This window comes from Haemaphysalis longicornis, unplaced genomic scaffold (genome assembly GCF_048455015.1).
Source record: "Haemaphysalis longicornis isolate Haplotype H1 unplaced genomic scaffold, Haemaphysalis longicornis Haplotype H1 scaffold_10, whole genome shotgun sequence".
Taxonomy (NCBI): domain Eukaryota; kingdom Metazoa; phylum Arthropoda; class Arachnida; order Ixodida; family Ixodidae; genus Haemaphysalis; species Haemaphysalis longicornis.
In genome coordinates, this window is record NW_027526204.1 from 107,671,276 (window position 1) to 107,687,707 (window position 16,432).

Genomic DNA, 16,432 nt, shown 5'->3' on the forward strand with positions numbered 1-16,432 from the left:
TAATATTGTTTCCAAAAAGTGGAGTAGCGCCCCGTCATTTTTTTCGTTAATGAGATTTAAGTAATTATAATTATTTATCTAACGGGACAAGTGCAGCCCTAATCATTGAAGTGACAATGAGGCACTTGTAGGTGCCCACGAGAGGAATCTGACTGTGGCATTTTCACCGACTAACTAATTGCGTATAGTTAGTCATTTATTTTGACTGATAAAGAAACTCCGCGAAACATAAAAAAATGGCAGCATCTCCACTCCGTGGATGATGGGCGAGGGTGCGTAGTACGGAGACTCGAAATGAAGTCCAAGTTGCGCCCCGAGTGAGATCCGATTTGCGCCCCGACCTTCATTCGGTTTGAGCCGTGAGTTGCACATTGATTATTCCCTAAATTACACTGCAACTCGAGGCTCAAATCGAGTTTCACTAAATGGTGGTTGGCGCACGGATGGACGCGGACGGACATTGTGCGGTCCTAAGGTACTAGGCACCCAAAATGCCACGTAACACCGCTTCCACGCGTATTAGGGCACTTAATTCTCGCGTCCGGCGCTGGAATCGAGGTAACCTAGTGCACATCTCAAGCCAGCGCCCTCAAATAACCTGATTCCAACCAACTGCTTTGCGTGTCACAGGTCCGAAAAGACGGCGCATCACCTTGATAAGGGCATGCAAAGAAGGAGCAGCAAGAGCAAGTGTCGCTGGACGCGTATAGCAGATAAGCAACAAACTCGGTGGTGATTTCTTCTTTGTTTCTTTTCTTTATTTCCTTCTGGCTAACTCAGACGCAGCCTGTTCAAGGGCATTGCTTTACGATGCACGCGGGAGCGCCGTCACGTGGTATTTTTCATATCTTGAGGGGATTCTTTATCCGTGAGAATAAATAGGTCCGCAAATCGTTCGCCGGTAAAAAAATTACCAAGTTAGATACCTCTCGTGGGTATATACGTGCCTCATTGACACTTCAATGATTAGCGTAGCACTTCTCGAGTTAGATAATTATAATCAATAATTCAGATCTCATTAACGAAACAATTACTGGGTGCAATTCCACTGCACTGGAAACATTACGTGTTAGGCTTTCTTCGAGTAACACCATTGCTCTTTTTGTAATCTTGGTGCACGATAGCTTGACCACCCAGTGCACAAAGGTCAAATTATACACTCTTGTTCTGAGCACAGGGCAGTTAAGGCCCTACCTACGCAATCTGTCTCCAGGTCGATCATATCTTACAATACACAAAATCACTAACCACAGCTAAAGCACCACCTTCGGGGTTTTTGCGTTTGCTCTATATTTTAGTGGTTTGACATGCGTTGTGACGTAAATAAGTGAACGGCGATATGTTTGGCTAAAGCCGAGTTCCGGTTGATATAGCAATAGAAAAGAAACGGTACCATTCAATTCATCCGTAATCGTCTTTCGGCCAGAATATTTTTATCATATAAGTGTACTGCTGGCCATGGCGTCTAGCCTTTCGTTTTAACTCCAAAGGTTAAAAGGTTTTCATCCATGATTCCGTCAGATGACTTGAGTGGGCAGTTTCAGGGACATGCACAGGGGTCCTGAAGCGGTATACGGGTGACTCGTCGTCGGCAGCACGCGAATCAAGGCGTACGCGACATCCCTCGTCTTTGGTAGGGGGACCAGGATGTGGATATGTGAGTGACCATCTAAGCGGGGGTGTTCGGGCAACTCTCGTTAGGGATAAAAACAGACCGTGAACGGACTTGTTGCACAACAAAGCATGTCTGTTTTCGTTGTTAGGAAGAAGCGTGTGGGTAAGAACTGCTTGCAGTTCCAGCCTCCAGGGCACTGCAGACAGCTCGCTTGCCCCAGAGAAAACCGGATCCAGGCTTTCGGTGCAGGTGAAGAGCAAAGCGCTTCCCATGCAAGCGGTGCCCGCTTTGGGGCACATCGCCGACAAGGAGGAAACGGTTTACCGCATTGCAAAGGCAGGTTTTACTGAACAATAGGCTGGAAGTGGGGGAGGTTCCCGTTTGAACCCGCTCCCATTTTATCCTTCCCGCTTGTTCCCTCCCGTTTCAACCCGGTGCAAAACGCCCTTCCCTTTTCACCCTTTACCATTTCGCCTGTTCCCATTTGAACCCGTTCCCGTTTGAACCTTCCCGCTTGTTACGTGCCGCTTCAACCGGGTACAAAACGCCCTTCCCGTTTCGCGTTTTCCCATTTAGCCCCTTCCCGGAATAACGAACTCAGTTTCGATTCGGGTGACTCGGACCGAGGCGTGCGATTTTCGAAAATATACTTACGTCCGACTGTATTTTAACCCAATAAAAAAAACGTTATGGCTGGCGGAGCCAAAGTATGCAGTCGCCGTATTAACCTGCAACCTTTTCGCAATGGTCCGTTTTACGATACGCTGCGCCAATTGAAAAACAACTCTTATGTTGCTGCGTTACGCCCGACACTGTACAGCGTTGGGGAATTACGTACAGCTGAAACCACACCCTTCCGTCTGCTTCAGCGTTGTTCGAGTGGTCTGGAACGTGTTGCTTGCATGCGTACTCCGCGGCAGCGGTGATAGTTCCAGCCCCTACGGTTGCATATACGAATGCACATGCAGTTATATGCAACACATACAAAAAAGAAAGGACGATAATTAACAAAATAGAACCTTTCCGCAGTCGCAGTGCCAATTTGTAGCATCCGGATTTCTTGCCGAAAATGAAGTTGGGTGTTTTAAGAAATGCAACTATTAATGTATTAGGTGTAGTACAGGGCTACTGCTTTATTTCTACGCAGGAAAAAGATATCGCGAAATATAATTACCGAATCTAGCAAACTACAGAAAAAAAAACATTTTATGAACGTGGTAACTATTATAGACCAAGCCAGTGGTACGGTTAATTTTAATGTGTGGAGAAGGGTCACTTTATATGCACATATCTGTAAAAGAATGGTCATTGAAGGCTAAATCTGAAATTTTTTCTTGGAGGAAATGGTTCGCACAAATTTTTCATCCAGGCGTTAAAAACACTCCAAGCTCTTGCGTGTACATTTTACGGATAGGCGGGCACGCAGTACAAGGAATAGCAAACGCAAACATTACGGTAGTTATCCGTCCATAATAGAGAGTTTTAGTATATCGTTACCGTGTTTGCGTCACCATTTACTGGGTTACCAGTTAGCACACCGTTTGCGGTTTGCGTATTCAGGCCGCCGCGGTGCAAGTAGCGATATCTTAAGAATTAGTTTCAAAGCAAATCACGCATAATTTTGTTGCTGTAGTTCACAATTACTGTAGTTTTTTTAGAATACTGTAGCCATCGCCTGTACAGCTATAAAAAGAAACCGTGTCGGTGGCGCCATCTATTGAGTAGCGTTAGAGTCAAGGTGAAACAGAATTTGCCCCCGCGCTAAATAAGTAAGCAAGAAATGAGTAAAATATGTTGTAGTACTTGCTCAGTGACCTACACTACATTGCCCAGCGCAATTTTGGAGGCTAAAAGCGCACTGCGAGCTCATAAACTTATCTGAACTTTTTCGGGAGCGGGCTTTTCGGGAGCGGGTTGAAACGGGAAGGGTGTTTTGGGAACGGGTTGAAATAGAAGCGGTCAAACGGGAAGGGCGTTTTGGGAACGGGCGCACGCGGGAAGGACCAAATAGGAAGGGCGTTTCGAGAATGGGTTTAAACGGGAGGGGTTCCAACGGGAATGGGTTCTTTCGGGCTACACCCAGAAGGGCATGGGGGTGGTGCACCAACAAAGTTGCGAAGCCGGTGCACTCCTATTCTATGCCCCAAACTCATGGCCAGAACATTACGTCGCCGAGGAATAAAATGGATATGGGGAGGTGAAATGGTGGATATTGGAAAATAAAAGAGGAAGGCAAAAGGGAAAGCAGTGGTCTCAGGGGAGCCCTGATCCCCCCTCCCCCTCCTCTGGAGCCGCCAATGTAGCGGACGTTCAAACGCCAATATACACGAAACTTAAAACAGGGGAGTTTTTTCTGCAGTACAGATTTGGCAGCATCGCCTGATCCTCTGACTACAGCGCTCACAATATTCACAGTAATAATAGTTAATTTTAACATTACGGTAGTTACTTTAACCACGCATTTTCGGTAAAAATTGTCCTGTACTATTTGGCGTTGCCGCGAGGGAAGTGCGGAAGATGGCAGGTGATTTTTAAGGAAACACGAAGCTAAAATTAGCTTTGCATTTGTGTCACTGCGAAGGTATTCACCCCATCGTTGTAGCCAGAAAGACTTTTAGGGGGCGTTGTACGCCAGCGGTAAAAAAAGTGATCTGCGCTCCAACAAAGTTTCAGTCAATTTTTCCCTTTATTAAACGGACAGCTTCGTTATGTTTGTTTTACATTATAGATAATTGATGAAGTGTCCAAATAGTCAAGACCAGAGATAAGGGCGAGAGGAAGGGGAACGGCGGCATGCGGAGTTCAGAAGAGTGTCGGGGCTTGTTCTGACACCGAAACACACCGCCTTTGGCTACGCGCTTGATACAACCCCCTCGTAGGGGCATCACCCGTGTTGCACGAGACAGTAGCGGCCTTTGTGTATGCAGGCGTGTGCGTTTCATTGCACGTGCAGGTGAAGATCTTCTTCGACGAGTACGTCAGGCCCCTGGCGGTGGCAGCTCGCTACGTGTCAACGCCCAATATGCTTTGGACCTTCACACTCAGTTATTTCTTCCCGTCCGACTGGGATTGGTACTACGGGGTGAAAGAACTCATCCGGGACGCTGCTACGGAGAACCAATTGCTGACCCATTTGGCGCTATACATGGGCGGCTGCGATACGCGCTCACTCGTCCGAAAAGCGTCCGTGAAGGGGTTCCACTACATGACCGACGGCGCAGAAAAACAGCTCTTCGAGCCTATCCTGGACATGGCGGCCGTGGTCAACTTTATCAAAGACGGGTAAGCAAAGCTGTTACGTGACACACGCTCTGGCGTCTGGAAATTTGCGCTGGGCTTTGTGTGCTGGGTGGTCAGACCGGATTTATAGCCGGCCAATCAAAACACAGTGGGGAAGGGGCGGGAGCGGCTCATACGTCGTACACCGCTGGCACCTTTTCCGCCAAGCCCGAGACTTATAACTTCTGAGCTGCGCACGGCATCATTCTACTGCTCAAGCGTTAACGCGAATGCATTCTCATCTACACGCGCGAAGGTCTAAACGTATGTTCCCATATTTCAAACTCATTAGGGTGGCAGGAGATGGCGGCGGGAACGAGCTGCACGAGAAACAAAAACAGAAATAACAGAACGAATCAATTTTATAAGCAAAACAAATCTTTGCGAAATCCGGCTGTTTTCTTGGTTTCATGGGAGGGATTTTTTTCTTATCACCTATTTTCTCTCGTTATTTCTTCTTGAAAGTTTTCCCGCGGAAAATTTAAAACAAATGGATTCAGCTTGCCCTTGTGGTGCAAGGCTGTAGAAACAGCAGAGCTGGCGGCCTTTCACAATTCGTCCACAATGTTCTCCATGACTGGGAGGCCCGGATCACTTTGCGCCCAGCCTTTCACATCTCTCCCAGGCTGAACCGAATCAGCGCGCGTTAGACCCCTCGGCCACCGGCATCGTGAACTCTGCGTCTGTAACGAGAACTCGGCATCTGTGCTGCCCACTTCAGGCGCGAACACACGTGAACTGGCGAGCAGAACAGGACGCCAGAGATCACACCATGAGCGCTGGGCCGACGCCGGCCGCTCCTCACGAGGCGCATGCTCACGTGCTCTCGGTTTATACTGTGAAGCAGTATACCTTTACCGGCCAAGGGAATTTTTGTGCGCGCGCCAGCAGAAAACAACGAGGCTACTACTGGCTACACAAGCAAACGGCTACTGGCTACACCAACTAGTGGCACCGCCTCGGATCGAACCGCGACCCGAATAGTGAAACAGAGTGAGAGCCCGTCGTTTTTCTAAGTTACGCCCAAACGTGGAGATGTGGAGACAAAAAGTGTACTCAACCAGCACAGCGGCGGGTTTCCCACCTGGGCTCACTCAATCCCTCGTGTGAAGTGCAAACCGTATAATGTATAATAACGGCGCTCACGTGTTTTGGATTAGTGTTGAATTCAACAGCGTCTTGAAAGGGGGTGTGCTTAATGGCGACGACGCATAAAACAAGAGTGAGGGGGAGGCCGTGAGATAGATGACATCGCAGCCGCTATGATGGTGATGATGATGATTGCTATTGGTTTCCTCTTTGTAGCGGGGTGATGACATGTCATCGTACCAAAAAGGGCTAGTATACCTATGTTTTATACTCTTGGTTTAATACTAGCGCTGCGTAGGGCAGGCACAAAATACTTTTTTTTCTGTTACAGGTGGTAACTGTCCTAGGCAATATTTCCCCTCTCTACTTTTCCACCACCACCCTTCTAATCTTCTTTTCGTCGCCTCGACAGCCTTGAAGTTAACTTCCTCTGTGCTACTCTTAAATCCTAAGGCTTTAGATGGATACCCTCACGTACTAACACTATGTGCCGCATAGTTTGTTTCTTTTCCGCAGACCACGCATACCGAATCATTTTGTGAATACTTCCCCACAAAGCTCTTAGTTCGCAAGCAACCTGCTCTACCCTCAAAAAGCAATGCACCGCCCTCGGAATTATCGTAGAAAATTTCCTTTCTGATGTTCAATTTCTGGCCCTGTACCTCTCTAACGACGTTTTAGCTTCCATTTTTTCTCCATTTATTCGTTTCAATATGCCTTGCCTCTTTTTTTTTTGATTACCTTGGCTGTTTTGGAGTCTTCAGTGTTCCTTCCGTATTTCATCGTTAGCCTTCTAGTCTTCCTTAACCACTGCGTATCCACGCTTTTCAAATATGGACACCTAAAATCCTTAGCTGCCCACCTTCGTTGATCCATTGCTCTGAACCTCATCTCGAAACATATTTTACTCTGTGCTTCTCGAACTTCAAACGACGCCCAGCCCCTATCTGCCTGTACTGCCTCGTTAGTTTTTTTTTCCATGCACGCCTAAGGTCAAACGGCCTACCGTTCTCTGGTTCACTTCAAGGCCTGGAGCGTCTGGTTTTGGGCAGAGTACAGCATTGGCAATTGTGAGACCCGGAACCATTACTTCTTTCCACATTCCTCTCACTACTTCATATTTGTTATACCCCCACAGATCTCTATGCTTCATTATAGCTGCGTTTCGCTTTCCCTTACCCTTAAAGGGACCCTGCAACACTTACCATCGACTACTCCAAATGTATTTTAAGGTAAAGTCTACTGTCTCAGCAATCTCCTCCCGCAAGAATTATGAAAATCAGTTCACTATCCCCGAAACTACGCGCGAAGAGAAATCGCCCATAATTGCTCCCTCCACTCGACCACGAACAGCGCCACGAAAGCTGCACGCTCCCTGCCGGAGAGAAGGGCGGCTCGCGGGGTTTTCTCCGGCGGACTTCGATATGTGACAGGCCGGGATAGTTTTTCCTTTTTCTCCGAAACGTGGAGGGGTTTATTTCCTGTTTGGTGCCACAAGAAAACAGGCACGGCTGCCTGATAGCAAGCAAGCGCTCAGTCTGGTATAGGGCGTTTTTGAAGCAATAAACGTTTGTGTCATATGATCTGGCTCAAAGGGGAGTAGTAAGGTCTTCACTCAAACTCCAAATTCCTGACCCCATTCATCTCGCACCCTTCCTGCTATCCCCGCTTTCATACCCCCTTCCGGTTCCCCCAGCACTCCTGATAAAGTGTTGACAACCCACCAGTGAGACAGTTTTGGGCACCTTTCCTCCCCGTTCCCCCCTCCCCGACAACCTCGAAGCAAAGCACAGCAACGCTCCACGTGCACTGAAAACACAAAAGAAACGTCAAAACTTGCGTACAGGCTCAGGCATAGAAGAGGTTGGCACACAGCGCCGACAATGCCGGATCGTCAGAGGAAATGCGAAAAATAAGCCGCGAAGCCCACCAGCGACAGCCAATAGGCAGCCATGGCCTCAATGACGTCGTTTAGGCCATGCCAGAGATGAATAATCAGCAAAACTGAAGGTAGCGCGGTTGATTTTTCCGTGTCTTTCACAGTCTAGTATTCTGTGCGACCGCAGGTACCTGTCGCTGTCAGCAACGCGATATCGTCGGTGAAGGCGAGGCGCGCGCGCACAGAACCATTCCGGCCGGCAGCGGCAAGCGGGGGTAGGCCGTCTCGAGCAAACAGGTTTCGCGAGACCAGCGGTAGGGTGGCCACCCTACCAGCGGTAGACGCGCGTGACCCGCAATGCCGCAAAGTACCGCCCTCAAACTCTGGAAAACAGTGTGCGTCCGCAAAACGCAAACCCTCATTTTGCGGACTCCGCATGCGCACTAGGGCGCGCGCAAGGAATAGCGCGCGCTAAACGCTAGCAACCGCTATGTTAACGTCGTCCGTGCGCAATGCACAACAGTAATATTTACGACTGGCGTAATCTAGGAGAAATAAACAAGGAGTTATCGCCCCCTGTCCCAGTCACTGGTGCGATAACGTGGGTAGCACAGACACAGGAGGGACTAAACGGTAGAACGAGAAGCACTTCACGCTCAAGACGAAACGCCCGCACAGGATGACGACGACGGCTTTGGATCACACAGTGTACACAGAATCCACAACCTCCAGCGGCGGCTATTTCGCGGCAATGCCGGTCGCTCACAAGGCAGAAGAAAAAACACTTAGCGATTGTCGTTACCGAGCATGTTAAGAACACTGAACACAACACGCAAATAAAGAATACGACTGAACGGCACTAAAAATCATTCTCAGAGCGCGACGACGCCGATGGGCTGACGCGAACAGCAGAGGCGGCCATTTTGGCGGAAGTCCGTAAGCGCGGAAGAATATGCTCTGATTTCTTAATTGAACGCGGCGTGGAGATGGTCTACCAAGACGCCACGTAGATACGGTGACACCATTGGCTGGATGGAGTCCTTTGATGGGGAAAAGCCGCATTTTTTGTGAGTTGTATCCGAGTATAGCGTTACTAAATAAAGGCTTTTAGAGTTCCGGCACTCTTTTCTCTCATTGTTATGTGTTCGGCTCGCATCCATCGACGCGCAGCGAGGCGCCACAAACTCTGAACTGCGAGTCAGCCGCGGAGGGTGAACCGAGGGTGTTGTGTGTTTGTTCTTGTGCTTATATGTGCGCACATCTCCTTCCCCATCCGAGCCGGGGACGGTCGGAAAAGGAATTCGGCCCGTTTCTCCCGCTGTCCTGCAACACCGGCGAGCCGTTGAGTTACGTTTCGCAGAGCCGTACCGCGCCTGGGTCCAGATACGCCACGACCACCAGTCTGCCGTTGCCAGCCCTCGAGACAGCACCACTTTTTTTACAGAGCTAACCAGAGGAAGGAACCTTTCTTTTTTCGACTTGTAACGTTTTCCTATCTTTCATTTATCCTTAATTAAAGTTTGCCTTTTAGCCTTCCAATGTCTTCCCGTAATCTTTATGGATAGCGGACGCATCAACCCGTCGAACAGCGTACCGCGAGGCCAGAATATTATGTGCCTCCAGGATTTTCATTGGTCGGTCGGCACCACATATTATTTGTTTGCATATGGGCGCCCCCGTTTTGTTTCTGGGTGGCTATCCTCTCTCTATCTCTCACATACACTCTCTCTCTCTCTCTCTGCTGCGACGCTAAAGCGGCCGGTCGCACTCTACCCGCCCCACCCGGCGGCGGTTTCGTTGCGAGAGATGGCAACACTGCAAGCCAGAAACAAAGTTGCCCCCAGACACTTCCTGGGGCACGAAGTGGCGGTAGTCTTAAGCGTAGCCTATTTAGTTACGCTAGCTGCGCCGTTACGCTAGCAGCCCAAGGACGCGCATTCGGCCCCGACAGTGGTGGCTGCCCTTAAGATAGAGCAACGGAAGTGCTCGTGTGTAGACATTTTGGCGCAGCCTAAATATGCCCAGGTGGCCAAAATTAATGCGGACCGACCACTACGTCGTACCTCATATGCAGGTGTCGCTTCTGCACTCTAAGCCCTCCAGATTCGTATTTCAGCAGTTGAACGTGCTCAGCGGGTAGGCCTGTTTCTGTGACAGACGTCGCTGCATTTCTGCAACGAAGACTGGTTTGGTGACAGCCATTGCCACTTTCGAATTATTGTGTCATGTGCGCCTCCGAGAAATACCGTCTGGCGACGGCCACGTAGGCAACAGTCAGGAAAAGCAAACACAAACGGCAACAGACAGGCGAATTTGAACTTGAGGTCGTATTCACCCTCACCTGCCGAGCTGGTCGGTGAAAGGTTCCCGTGAAGAACAAGGCAGACGCTAGCGCTGCAACCGAGATTGCCGCTGGCGCCTGCATAAGCGAAAATAATTCATCTGGTAAATAAGCAGGGAATTTGCGTAACCGTTCTTGGAGTTAAACAAAATACGTCACAAAATCCATCACTTGTGTGAAGTTTGAGAGCTAACAAAGCAACGGTTGCTCACAAATTCTGCAAATATTATTTTTTTTTAGCAGCCTGCATAGGCAAGAAAAGAAATCGCCTGCTTACAGAATTTGTTGGAAGGTCAGCATTTTTACGTAGCAATGAAAACATCGCCTGCTTAATAGCATTTTTGAGAAGTTCGGACGTGTCAACATTTCTCTACGTAAATGCAATCTGGTGCACGCTTTCGGCAGGAGACTAGTTCACTAAGGTAATCAGGTGTGCTTTAGTAATATGCACGCGTTGCATCAGCTTTCCGAATATCAAATTTGTTGAACATAGCCACTTTCTCCATCAGCTTGAAGATTGGCGTGCAAAACTGCGCTATACGAATTGTCAGTTTATCTGGGTATATCCTAATACCATGGGGTTTTTAATAACAGCTCATTGGCGCCGGTTTTAATGTTTCAACGACATTTTTGTCTAAACTAGCAGCCATTCTTAGCTGGGCACACGGATCGAAGCTCAGAACACATGCTTTACTTACGAAGGTCGTGGGTTCGGATCCCACCTGGCGGGCATTTTTTCTCCACTTTCTTTCTTTGTTTCCAAATTTTTTATCTATTTCAATGACCTACCACATCCTCCCCTTTGATTTCCGAGGTTTTCTTGACTGCCAACTCTTATTTCTGTGCTTTACTTACAGCCACATATGTTTAGGAAACAGCGCCAACCGAGAAGAGCGCATTTCTAAATACACTCCAAAAGAATAATAGTTCTAGAGTGATATACATCTCGGAAACCATTAGAAGCGACAGGATCACATTCCTTGAGAATACCCACGGATTTATGGTACCGCAATAGTCATAAAAGCTTTAGCGGAGACGATTTAGAATAATATTTGTCACTGTCTTTGTAACGACACGCAGCACACTGGGCCACTTAGCATTACGTGTTCGCGCCAAGCATAATTTTTTTTTTCATCAACACGTAAACACCCTACAAAAGGCTCTACTCGTCCCTTGAGGCCGAAGTTTTTAGAATTAAACTGCGGCTCTAGTCTCACTTGATTTAATACTGTACGAAGTGAAGATAGCTCACAACATCGACTGCTTGCAGAATTGGCCAAGTCAGCAATACAGTATACGCACGCGTTAGGCAACCCTCGCAGAAAGTGTCCTCTTAAGTTTGTTTTTCGTTTCCCTTCAATTCCGAAAACACGCATTCTTGCTGCTGCACCGCCCCTAGAATTTTGTCTGTGCAAGCGTTTTATCGCTGATGCCGTGAATTGTAAGCCTTTCCAGTAAGGGACGCTACGCTGTCTCCGCAAGCATGAAACATAAACCAAGGGGAATATGGAAAGACCCGGTAACAGGGTTGGCTCATCAGGGGCGCGTAGAAGATTTATTCCTTAACGCAAAGCTTTGCACGTTGGAATCATGGGATGATCATTGGCAAAGCATACGACTGCTTTAGGAATGGGGCACCGAGGCTTTAATGTAGAATATAGCCATATTTAGGATTCGAAAACTCTCCTCGTAAACTTCCATTGCCACAACCTTGGAGGGTACTTTGAAACATTTCGTGTGCCTGGACTTGCTTTCTCCGGTTGAAATGCGATTCGCAGTGTCAGTACTTAAGAAAATGTTTTGACGCAACCCTTTGGGTGATCTGATAGAGACTCGGGTTTCATTGTGTGAAGTTTCCTAGCGCGGAATAGAAGATGCTTCGCGTCAATGCCGTTTCCATAATTGATTGTATAGCAATAGGCTGTGGCTAGCGTTCCGTCCAGACGGAACGAGGTACAAGTGCTAAATTTCCGTCCAGACGGAACGGAGCGCTGCGGGTTATCATATCGTCCAGACGGAATACAACTGTGAGCTTAGCGCTCCGTCCAGATGGAGCTGGCGTGAAATTTATACAGTTCCGTCCAGACGAAAGCAAAACCGGCTTTTTAGACGACATGTTCAGTCTTCAGATTTGGTGTAGAGGTGGCGCCTCGGATAATGGCACTATTGTACCGGGTTTGATTCCCCCGGTCATGTTTTATTATTTTTTTTAGTGGTTGTGCCAGCATTTTGCAACAGCTAACTTCGCGGCCATTTTACAAATGACGCGGTGAGAGCAGTCGGTCTTAATTTCGCACTCAACGGGCCGCTCCGCTACTGATCACTATAGCCAAGGCCGACGCGTCCATCGCCAGAGTTCCGATCATCTGTAGTTCTTAATGGTGATTACTAATGACGGTTATTCTGGCTAGTCAATGAGCGGAAGCGGTTAGTTCAGATGGGTAAATATCAAGAAAGACTGCTCTCGCTGCTTGTTGTGAAGCGGGCGTGGTCGAGCTTGGCGGTTCGTTTGATGGCCGATCATGTGTAATCATTAAGCGTGACTATTATTAAAATGTGACTCTGGCTAGTGAATGACCGGAAGCGGTTTTACCGGTTGAATAAAAATCAACAAAACTCAAGAAACGCGATCGGACAAACTCAGTCAAACGGAACTCCAAGCCGCTATACTCGACCAGGCCCGCTTCACAACAAGCAGCAAGAGCAGTCTTTCTTGGTATTTACCCAGCCGAACGAACCGCTTTCGCTCATTGACTAGCCAGAATAACCGTTATTAGTAATCACCATTAAGAACTACACATGATCGGAACTCTGGCGATCCATACGGCGGTAATGAGCGGTAGCGGAGCGGCCGGTTGAGTGCAAAGTCAAGACCGACCGTTTTCACCGAGTCAATTGTGAAGTGGGCGCGCAGTTAGCTGTTACAAAACGCTGGCACAACCACGCAAAGAAAAAAGGATGTCCGGGGGGAATCGAACCCGGTACAATAGTGCCATTATTCGAGGCGCAACCTCTACACCACATCTGAAGACTGCGTATGTCGTCTAATCAGCCGGTTTTGCTTTCGTCTGGACGGAACTGTATAAATTTCTCGCCGGCTCCGTACGGACGGAACGCTAAGCTCTCAGTTGTATTCCGTCAGGACGGAAGTATAAACCGCAACGCTCCGTTCCGTCTGGACGGAACTTTAGCGCTTGTATATCGTTCCGTCTGGACAAAATGCTAGCCACAGCCATAGCAATAAACACAGCCCGCAACTGCTTTTGTTTCACCGCTCGGTCAACTAGCAGGTTTAGTAACTGCACCATCTCTTTGGAAGGTATTGAGCTTAATGTTATTTGTAATCTATCTTCCTTGTACATATCTTGAAAAGAGATGAAATCAGTTCTGCAGGCAAGCTATTCGCTACTTTGTTGCACAGTGCCTCAACTAGAAAGGACGCCGTTCTTGGAGACGTATAAGCGCAGGTAGCACAACTCCGCGTTGTAAAGCTAGGAATAAAGTTACATGTTGGTCAGGTCTTTTTTTTGGGGGGACGTCAAATGGAGCGCTAACCAGAGGCACTTTCACATCTGTAGCCAATCAGCTGAGGTGATACCGGACGTTGGGTATTAGCGTGTGCTGTTGCTTCGCGCGACATGTCACAGGTAACCGCAATTGATTACGTTTTGATCGTGTCATTAAGCGCGGCATGACTGTGTTAAACTGTCGGCTCAATCTCCACGCGAAGTTTCTCTAGAACCGGAAGCTGACACAATACTTTTTCTCTAACCGTGTAATACTTTTTCATGGGTGGTGTTTTGCTCCAATTTATTTCTTTCGCTGCAGGAGCGTACCCATGACAGAATATGGAGACCCGTGGGAACCCTGGACATCGAGCAAAACCACTCGCATGGAATTCGAGCACAAAACAGAGGCCCCTACGCAAGATTATGTTACCATGATCTGCGAGCTACGTTTTTGAATAAATAGCGCCAGCCACCATCTCCGCTGCGGTGGTGGGACACACACCCTTCTCTATGTGTCAGCATGCGGACAATAAAGTAGTTTTCATTTTTTCTGTATCGTGGCGCTTATGCGGCGTGGACTTGCTGCATTCAAGAAAACGTAGCAAAAAATGCATTATGCTATCGAATGGTAAGGCGGAGGGTGGACACGCACACGCACACGCACACACATTAGCGCGCGCGCGCGCACAAACGAACAGCTAGGACTAAACAACGACCGACACTCAGCTGTAGTACATATAATTCACCGAAGCTTGTGCAACCAGCTAGCCCCAGTCTGAGCTTTGTTACGAACGGTGAGCGTGAGTGAGAGTAAAGCTCTCTGCGACGGCCTAGTGAAGTCTGGGATCCAAGCGGTGAAGTAATCCCAGCTTGACCGCACACCTGGCCGTCGCGCTAGCATGGCCGCTCGTTGGAAACAACCTTGTTGGCCGTGACATGAGCGACGATTCTCTGGGGAGTGCGCCGAGGAACCAGGTTGGAATCTAATCTGACGCTGGCCACAACAGAGGGGTGACGTCATCGCGTGGCTTCCACCGTGGTTACGTCATCACGGTGAGCCACGGTGGCCACTACGCGGGCGACTCAGCAGACGTTCCGAGGGGAAATATAGATCTTGCGGATTCTTCCCAACAGTTTTGATTTTGTAGCATGAGCTAAACTGGTCGAGGTTGAGCACTTTCGCGTGGTTCCTGGAGAACCAAGCTGCGCAAGCGCGAGGAGCAGTGACGTCATACCACGCAAAGAACGTTGCTCTGCCCGGCGTGTCTCACACACGCCACGCGCCCAATGCCTTCGCCGCCTTACGTTCTACACGTGGCGGCCCGGTCCACTTGATGATGATGCGAGGTTGGGTGGGGTGTGGAACCGATCGCTCGTGAATGGAAGCAACACCGGCGTGCGCGTGTGGAACCATCTTAGCTCTGGGGCGATTGGTGACGCTGCGCCGGAGCTGCTTGATAAATATACATGTGTCACATGATGCGTATACCGTGTGTGTCATTAAAGCAGCAGTAAGCATGATAATCAAGCTACTCCTAGACAGCCAGGAAAGCTAAGAATAACCGGCTGAACCTAAACTCACGCTACGTATATCCTGGCACAGCCGAGCTAAGCCTCTGCTATTTTTGCCGACGTCCCTCGTATGATGGTGAAAAGCCGCTGCATAGGTTTAAATAAATTTTCGGAAGCACCAATATGAGCATTGTGAGATAAATGCTCTGCTGCACACCGCAAGGCTGGGATTAGTCGAGATTCTTTAACCTTGAGATCCTCATATTTTTTTAGATGCAAAGCATCTCTTAGTCGACCCTCCGTCGTCTGTCGGCGTCCGCACCTCTCATCGTCCCCCTCTCCACGCCAGCTGTGATAACGCCGCTGTCCTCTGACGCCGCTCGGTTCGTCTCGTGCCGGCTCAGGAAGGCACCGGCAACACTGTCGCTCCAGGAGCCCTAACCAGCTGTGATAACGCCGCTCTCCTCCTCGCAACTCCTCCTCCCCGCTCGGTTCGTCTCGTGCCAGCAAAGGAAGACACCGGCAACACTGTCGATCCAGGAGCCCTAACCAGCTGTGATAACGTTTCTCTTACGTCTTGCCTGGGCAAGCTTCTGGAGCACGTGGTGCTGAATAGGTTGTACAAGCACATGGAGACAAACCACTTGTTTCGTCACACGATGGTGGGTTTCAGGCCCAAGCTTTCCACGGAAGACGTTATGCTGCAACTAAAACACCAGATCTTGGACATTCAAGGTTTGGACCTTGACACTAGAGTTCGGACCTTGACACTAGAGTTCGGACCTTGACACGGACCTTGACCTCACCAAGGCATTTGACAACGTCAGGCACGATGCCATTCTATACAATCTGGCCGAGCTTGGAGTCGGGCGCCGTGCCTATGCATACATCAAGGACTTTCTGTCTCATCGCACGGCACGTCTCACCCTGGGAGGACCTGAATAGGAGCTCATTCAAATGGGGAGTCAGGGAACACCACAGGGATCACTACTGTCGCCCTTCATCTTCAACGTCGCCATGATCAAGCTGCCTCCACTCCTAGAGGCTATCCCGGGAATCCAGCATAGCCTCTACGCAGATGATATTACAATCTGGGCGACTGGAGGCAGTGATGGGGACCTGGAGGAAAGGCTGCAGCAAGCTGCCGATGCAGTCCATGCCTACATCACCCCGAGAGGTCTTGCTTGCTCACCTCAAAAATCGGAGAT

General features: G+C 49.0%; 1 protein-coding gene across 1 annotated transcript in view; it reads left to right on the top strand.

Annotated features, from left to right (window-relative positions):
- The window catches only part of LOC144160007 (uncharacterized), a 61,250-nt gene extending 47,018 nt beyond the window's left edge, over positions 1–14,232 (top strand). The window contains exons 8-9 of the mRNA XM_077691634.1: positions 4,569–4,897; positions 14,032–14,232. Of these exons, the coding sequence (XP_077547760.1) occupies positions 4,569–4,897; positions 14,032–14,167 (465 nt within the window). The 3' untranslated portion in view covers positions 14,168–14,232. The remainder of the gene's footprint in view (positions 1–4,568; positions 4,898–14,031) is intronic.
- Positions 14,233–16,432: the final 2,200 nt, after the last annotated feature.